This window comes from Octopus bimaculoides, chromosome 7 (genome assembly GCF_001194135.2).
Source record: "Octopus bimaculoides isolate UCB-OBI-ISO-001 chromosome 7, ASM119413v2, whole genome shotgun sequence".
Taxonomy (NCBI): Eukaryota; Metazoa; Mollusca; class Cephalopoda; order Octopoda; family Octopodidae; genus Octopus; species Octopus bimaculoides.
Window position 1 is genome coordinate 19,309,122 of NC_068987.1, and position 8,570 is coordinate 19,317,691.

The following is an 8,570-nucleotide window of genomic DNA, read 5'->3' on the forward strand; positions in this document are numbered from 1 at the left end:
ACATATATATATATATATATATAGTTTGACTCAGCTGCATAAGAACTAAAGTTTCTCGTGGGAGAGAGAGGAAGTGTGTGTGTGTAAAAGAGAAAGAGAGAGAGAGAGAGAGAGAGAGAGAGAGAGAAAAAGAGATCCAGTTTACTCCATACTTTAAGTCATGGCATATGAGACACGTGTGCATAAAATAACTGAAACGCCTTGTTTTGAGTAACGTGTCAAAAAAATGAACAAAGGGAGAAAACTCTAATATTTTTTCTGTTCTTTAAATATTTCCTCTTGAAAAGTTTATATATTTATAATTTTATATATTTATAATAAATGAAAACTGATTAGTTTCTTTCAAGTTTGTATATTTCATCTAACATTTCTCTCTTCAACTTTACTACCGTTTACTTATATTATATGATAGTTATATTATTTACTTATATTACTATGGTAGTTATGAAGTATGAAGTCCAGCAAAGTGTTTGGGTGAGCCGGCAGAATCATTAGTGCCTTAGACAAAATGTTGAAAGGCTTTTCTCTGCGGTTCTTTACGTTCTAAGTTCAAATATCACCGCTGCCAACTTTGTCTTTCATATTTTCAGTGCATATAGAACCCAAGTACCAATCAAGTACTGCAATCAATAATGTAATTGACAAATACCCCTTCCACTAAAATTGTTGACTTTGTGCCATTATATGATACAATCATTAGCTAACTCCGGTCAAGCCTTGATTCAGCCAATTCAAGATTTCAAAGATATTCATATCATCGCGTCCCCGTGACTTTTTATTTGTGCCAAATAAAGATATTTAAGACTACATTGTTCAACGTGTTCTTTAAGATAGTCAGGATTGATTTGAAGAAGATTCTACTACTATTTTTAGCAGATCTCATTGTCCAGCTATATATCTGAATGTCTAACCTAGTGTTTCTCAACCATTTTTTTTTTACCTGTGAACCCCTTTGATTCCTGTTTCACTCAGATAAACCCTTATAGCCATTCGATGTTTAGAAAATTATATTACACTTTTATAAATAAATATTATTAGTAAATTTATAAAGAAATATTTTGTGAATCGAAGAAGTATAACAAATTTATTGCCCATGAATTTTAACAATAGAATCTTAGATGGATCCCTAAGGGCCATATGAACCTAGATTGAGAACCCATCAACAGAAAATCAATCAAGCTGAATAAACGAAGAAAATCTGCAATTTCCATTTAAAGAGACAGACACAAAAAAGAAAAAAAAAACGTTATTATTTTCAAACTTCTCAGCATAAATCTTTAATTTATCTATAGCCTGCATCAACACATAGTTATGTTATGTCTTATTCTACCCCAAATATTGATTTCAACTACAAGTTCTCAGACTTCTCATAGAAACGTAAAGTATCAGATTTCTAATACAGGCACAAGGTTTCACGATTTATATGAGAGAATGGTAAAGGCATTAGTGACACGAGTAAAATAAATGGTTAATCAATGTTTTACTCTTAATCGAAATTGGGTCTTATTTCCAGCAGAGCAATTATTCTTTTATTCAACGACACAATAACAAATTATATAATTTGTTAAGTAGCTTTCACTCAACGGCCTTTTCAAGCAATTATTGCGTCTTCGTCGTTCTTTGATAGAATCCCAAGTATAATATACTCTCTCTCTCCATCCATACATACATACAGTTCATTTTTATTTTCTATATTTCATCCGTAGCATTACAATCCGGTCATCTTCCTCGGCTCAATGTAACGCTTCACAAATATTATTTCTATTTTCTGTTTACGATTCATTCAACGGTTTCAAAAAATCTGTAAAGACCAATAAATGCCTTGATTATTCGAGAAAATGATTATCACATACAGCGCCACTACACTCCAACTATATATATATATATGTTTCTTTTTCTTTTTGATGACTCCATTTATATTCTGCCAACTAAGTAGAAATATGCCTCATTGAGGTCTAAAATACCGAAGCGTGTCTCTTGCTTTCACCAGATTCACTCCAATTTGCATTGTCTAAATATTTTGATGAACTAATCTTATTGGGGTTATTTTGTTGATTTTTTCAATCTCTCGGGGGAGATTTTGTTTACTAATTGCTTGGATAATCTCAGTTGGTCGAAGGTGTTTTTTTTACTTATTATATGAGACAAAGTATTTTAATTATTCGGGGATAAAGTAAATAATAACACCGGTCAACGAAAATAAACGGTGTCAAGTATTTATGTCACCATGTGTTTGTTGACATTAAATCCTTTTCCGAAATAGAAAATAAAGTAGCGAAGATTTTAGAAAAGCAAATAGATATTTGACTTTTCAGTTCACCAAAAAAAGAAAGAGCGAGAGAGAGGTAAAAGGATAGAAAGAGGAGAGAAATCATGGCAAGGAATGACGACAAGATAACTTGTGGAATCTTGCAAGAGTTTGGCACTGCAAACGATGAAACTACAGAAGATGAAAATGTAGATATTCGAGAGATGTTAGAGCTACAATTGGCCGAAGTTGAAATGCTAAATAGTATGTATCCAGACGAGAACGAATTCAAACTGGAAGAACCAATTGCTGTTCGGAACATTCAAAGTTTTCTAAACGGTAAAATAAAATATGAATATCTTTACAGTCGAATAGGATTCACAGTATATCTACATCCAGCTCCCGAGGTAAGATTTCTGTCTGTCTTTCGCTACTTTTGGGCAAAGCATGAACCCACTTCGTTATATTTTCATACTGTAAACAGCTTCGTCAGACGTCTGTGTATGGCTTATATTTCGTCTCCGCCTGCCGGTGGTTCCCATTCTAACTGTCAATCTTTCCTTCGCGGAATCTCAGCCCTCTCAAATTCTTTTCACGCCCCCGTTTTCCCTGCGTGTGTTAAAAAAATGAAGATTTACCGTATTAACTTTCACCCGTCTCTGGGTCCCAGCGAAGATCATGTATTCTGTCCCATCTTCATAACTATGCCTTAAAAAAAAACACAACGTGGAAGCCTCTACTGAGTCACTCGACTTTCTAGAAATAACAGACAGTTTCCTTAAATCGAAACCTATCGTCTTGTAAAAGAACGACATACTAAATGATATAGTCCTATAATACATCCTGATTAAGCGGGATGGTCATAACTGAGACGCTTTTCATCAAAGCCGATCTAGAGCTAAACAAAAACAAAGCTAAAGACATTGGCTTCAGTTGAACCTTAATAACTCAACTAAGACATGCTTTATCCCAACCCTTACTGTGTTGTTTTTAGCAGCTGTGCATGTAAAGTGTTATGATTTTTACGCCCGTTTCTCCATGTTTGCATGGTCTTAGTTGGGGGAAGATTTTCTATGGTCGTATATCTTTCATGTCGCCAGCTCTCACTTGTTTCTAGGCAGGGTATTATATCGTCCTGGTCTTTTTCGAGAAAGATTAGAAATGAAGGACACCACTTGTGTTATGATGACACTCGTTTACAACTGTTGCACGATGTCAAGACAAGACACGATTACATACATACAATGTGCTTCTCTCAGTTTCCGTCTACCATATCCACTCACAAGGCTTTAATTGGCCTAGGGCTATAACAGATGACATTTACCGAAGGTACTATATAATGGAATTGAGCCCAAAACCACATAGTTGGGAAGCAAACTCCATAACAACACAACCATTCCTGCACCTATTATTACGTACAAATATAAAGCTTGCCAGCATGAACTTCACAAATTCCCATTTTTTAGAAATCCAATTAAATCTTTTTGATTTATCTATTTTTAAAAAATGAGTAAAAGAACCGTAGGTGTTTCGATACTCTGGAAGTAAGCGTTCTGACACCATCAACATTAGTTCATCACGATATCGTTGTTTAACGTCCGTTTTCCATACTGGCATGGGTTGGATGGTTTGACTGGAACCAGCAAGTCAAAAGACTGCACTGAGCTCCTATGACTGCTTTGGCATCGTTTCTTTGGCTGGGTGCCCTTTTCCTCCTCCCTTAACATAGGTAGACTGTTCCCTTTCTATTGTACATACCAGGGTTTGGATAATGGAATGAGAACAACTTAGTCCCATAGATTTAATGAAGAATTCAGTACAAAATTTTAGAAACATTCAATGATACAACATAAATCTATAACAACCAAGATAAGGACTCATCCAAATTTATCATTCTTTTATTCTTATTCTTTTACTTATTTCAGTCATTTGTCTGTGGCTGTGCTGGAGCACTACATTAAAGGGTTTTTAGTTGAAGAAATCAACACCAGGACTTATTCTTTGTAAGCCTAGTACTTATTCTATTGGACTCTAATGTCAAATCGCTAAGTTGTGGGGACATAAACACACCAACATTGGTTGTCAAGTGATGGTATGGGGGACAAACACAGGCACAAAGACACACACACACACATATGTATATATATATATATATATATATACACACACAACAGGTTTCTTTTAGTTTCCATCTACCAAATCTACTCACAAGGCTTTGGTCAGCTCAAAGGCTACAGTAGAAGACACTTGCCCAAGGTACCACACAGTGGGACAGAACCTGGAGCAGCCCCTGGCCTTGCCAGTGCTTGTCAAGTCATACCCATGCCAGCATGGAAAATGGACATTAAATAAGGATAATAAAGATGAATCTGTCTTTAAATTCTGACTGAAGACTTTGATGATCTGAAGTTGTAGTCTTTATAATTTATGTCATATTCTTTTCCTTGTTTCAGTCATTTGACTGTAGCCATGCTGGAGCACCACCTTGAAGGATTTTAGTCAAATGAATCGACCCCAGGACTTATTTTTTAAAGCCTAGTATTTATTTTCAGTTTCTTTTGCCAAACCACTAAGTTACAGGGACATATACACACCAACATTGGTTGTCAAGCGGTGTTAAGGGGGCGGGGCAAACACAGACACAAAGATACACACACACACACACATATATATATATAAATGACAGGCTTCTCTCAGTTTCCATCCACTAAATCCACTCAAAGCTTTGGTCGACCCGAGGCTATAGAAGATATTTGCTCAAGGTGCCACATAGTGGGACTGAACCCGGAACCATGTGGTTGGAAAGCAAGCTTCTTACCACAGCCATGCCTGCACCTATATAAACTTTAATATATATTTGATAATCTTTTTTTTTTAATTATTTCTTTGGTTCTAAAGCATTTTTCTTTAATTATCTTTAAAATAACCTGATGTTATGGGGTTTATGCTGCTATCATAAACACAGTACCTTATAGAGGTAAAAGAGAAATGTATATATTCTGTATACATTCTTCATTTCAAAGTAAATAATCCCAAATGTTTTCAAAGTGGATCGTCAACTCAAATGTTAGAGACATTTGTTTCTACCCCCATGACTAAAACTGTTTAACCACCTGAGACCACCCCTGGTTCTATGATAAAACTTCATGTTTTAAAAGTGCTTTAAATTAAACCTTTGTATCCAAATTCCACAGTAATCCATGTTCCAAACTTGAGCTTAATAACGATAAAGTAATTTTATTAAATTCTTCATTATTCTCAAAATTATTTGAAGCAAAAGCAGTAAATATGGTAACAAAAGCTTAACGTATTTTTTAAAAACACAGCTAATGCGTGAGCCTCTACTTAGTCGCTCAACTTGCTAGAAATAGCAACCAGGTTTTCCTCAAATCAAAGCCTGTTTGTCTTCTGAACTAAATGCATGGCAGCACACGGGGTCATCACACATGGGATTGCTCATGCTGAGTGGGATGATCATTGTCCAGTCATGGCTGAATTTAAGTCCTTACTTTTAATGTGGTACCAAACAATTAAACTTTTGCATCAAGTTGAAATGACTGGCTTGGTCAATGGAAACTATGTGGAAGCCTATTGCTAGCACCAGTTTTGTTATTGTGTGATAGACTTAATCCATCGCCCAGTTTAAGATGACTGCCTTGTCTTTGGGTGCCTTCAGCAAATATTCAGGCCAACTCTCTGGTCAGAGGATAACTGACTGCCTTTCTCTCACCTGTTATTAAGACCTGAAAAAAGTCCATGTTCACTGCCCTTTCTCCTCTGACTAAGCCATTAAAAAGAAATCTTTCATCTCACATCACCCTTTCCTTTTCTTCATTTAACTTCTATCCTCTTCATCCTTGTTTCTTTCTTCTCTAAGTTGAGTGAGTATTAATGAGAAAATACGGTGCATGTTAGTTCAGAAGACATGAAGTATGTGGTGCTACTATTATCGGCACAGCAAAGGATGTACATAGAGAGACATAATGTAGATTATGAAATGTGGGAAGTTAACCTCGATAGGGAGAAACTACCACAATTTATTTGGTCTGACGAACTGACAGAGAGATGTGGGTTGGACATAATGGAGTATAGGGGAAAGGAAGCAAGTCGTGTTGCCTGATGGTAACACCATTTCCATCTTTCATTATATACTTTTATTTATTTTGTATTTTATTTTGATTGTACATTTTATATGTCCCCTCTTTGTTGGCCCCTTTGTGGGTAATAAAAAATATAGAAGTTGAGTGAGTATTCAGCCTCTAAATAACAGTTGCCTCATCCGAACACCTGGGTTGCTTCAGTTATGTCACTTGGTGCAGCTTCGTTGTTTAAGTTGCCTCATTAATTGCCGTTTCGGTGTCCTTTTTCAATTGCTTCAGTTACCTTTCTGCAGCTTGGTTGCTTCGTACTGGAGTAAGAACTTCATTGCTTTAGTTGTCCTACTTTGCACAACTTGGTTGCTTCAAGTGTCCCCGTTTGTGCAGCTTGCTTGTTCCAGTTGTTCTACTGTGTGCAGCTTGTTTGCTTCATGGGATGCATACAAACCAGCAAAAAGTCTAATGCATCTATTCATTCTTAATGGGTCCTGACAAATTCGAACGTAAATATCTGAAACGCATGTTGTCTTAAGCGGGGAGAAGCACTCCGATGATAGAAAACAACAGCAATCAGATATACTCATTCAAATCTGTCAAAATGTATTTAAAATAGATACTATCTTCATTCTAAATTATTTCACGCGCTTAACTTGTAAGGGGAAGTAAATCCCACTGAAGGGGACGTAACTCAAAACAAAGCCAGTCATTTGTAATAATGTCTGCACTGAAATAATTTATTAAAGCCCTTATGGGTGATATCCCAGCATGGCTGCAGTTCGATGACTGAAAGTTGTAAAAAAATATATATAAAAACTGTGTTTATAAAAGAAAAATATATCATAACAATGATGGATCATAAGAAATAATGATAAATTATTTCAATCTTCTTCACAATACTATCACAGATGAGAGTAAAAACATTGTATATATTTCATTCTTGAGTTTTATTTTATTTTTTTGTGTCGTTTATTGCAGTGTAACCTTGAAGTCGTGTGTCACCTGCCTCATGAATATCCAACTGTGAGACCAGAGATTTTTATCCGTTCTCCCAACATGCCTAAAGAAAACTTAAAGGAATTGAAAGATGCTACTGACGACTACATGCAGACAATAGAAGCCGGAGACATTTGCATAGGGATAATATTGCAGTGGCTTGAAGAAAATGCTTCGAAGTATATGGGTAAAGTGGAGGAAAAGCCTGAGATCACAAATGATGGTAAAGTGGATAAGTTGTTTGTTAGACTTTGGATTTACAGTCATCACATTTTTAGCAAATTCAAACGACGTGATCTTATTGACTGGGGACAGGAGCTGAAACTGTCTGGATTCAGCATGCCAGGAAAACCAGGTGTGATTTGTGTGGAAGGACACAGTAGCCAGGTGGAAGAATTTTGGTATCGAGTGCGAAGACTGAACTGGAGAAAAATTGCAATCAAAGAGAAAGAAGAAATTGATATGGGTGATGCTGATGTTGAACAATTTTGTAAATTCTGCGCTTTTGAAGAGAAGGTCTTTGATGCTCGTGCTGGAAAAGGTCGGGAATATCATATGGATCTTGGGAAATTTTATGAGTTTCTGGAGAAAAAAGATCTGGGATATATCTTCAGCCTATATTTTGGGGTTGAAGGTAAGTCCACATCTGCGAGTTGAATATACTGGTGTTTCTATACTTTGTGTCATGTGGAATGAAAGCTTCAAAAAAAAAAAAAAAATAATAATAATAATAATAATATTGGTCCCTGAATGGAATCATACCAATTCTAGTCTGGTCTTCAAAGTGATTATTGAGGATCTTGATGATATTTTTTATTTATCTATTATGACAATTCTTTCAAAATCTATTCTTGATAAAATAAATAATTTTGCAAATAAAATCTCCGAGAGGAGATGTCTGTGTGTTTTAATTATCAGCTGCTGTCAGACATTCAGAAATTAATCAGAGACAATTAGAGGGGTAGAGATTAGTTGTTGTTTAGCTCCAGATCAGGCTTCTTCCAGAATTATTACCAAAAGGTATACCAGCCTAAATGCTTCCATTATATTGTCTTTGATAGACATATCTAGGAATACACAATCTAATCCTTTCCTCAATTTCTTTGGCAGAGTGTGATTTGAAGAATTTTGGCTATTGTTTCAGGTTGAGCAACCACATACAATCTCCATTGCTGGCTTGAGAGAGAGAGAGAGAGAAAGTAGTTAAATTGATTACGTGCTAAACTATTGGT

The 8,570-nt window shown here is 35.7% G+C and overlaps 1 protein-coding gene and 1 long non-coding RNA gene across 2 annotated transcripts; one reads left to right on the plus strand and one right to left on the minus strand.

The window, feature by feature from the left end:
* Positions 1–1,463: 1,463 nt before the first annotated feature.
* On the minus strand, positions 1,464–3,662 carry LOC106881371 (uncharacterized). Its single transcript, XR_001410847.2, has 2 exons — positions 2,887–3,662; positions 1,464–1,801 (listed from the first exon to the last, which is right to left on the minus strand). It is a non-coding gene; the product is annotated as an uncharacterized LOC106881371 (long non-coding RNA).
* LOC106881369 (RWD domain-containing protein 2B) lies at positions 1,782–8,060 on the plus strand. Its single transcript, XM_014931733.2, has 2 exons — positions 1,782–2,655; positions 7,321–8,060. Exons 1-2 carry the CDS (start codon positions 2,374–2,376, stop codon positions 7,993–7,995), a joined length of 957 nt encoding a protein of 318 aa, XP_014787219.1. The 5' UTR covers positions 1,782–2,373; the 3' UTR covers positions 7,996–8,060.
* Positions 8,061–8,570: the final 510 nt, after the last annotated feature.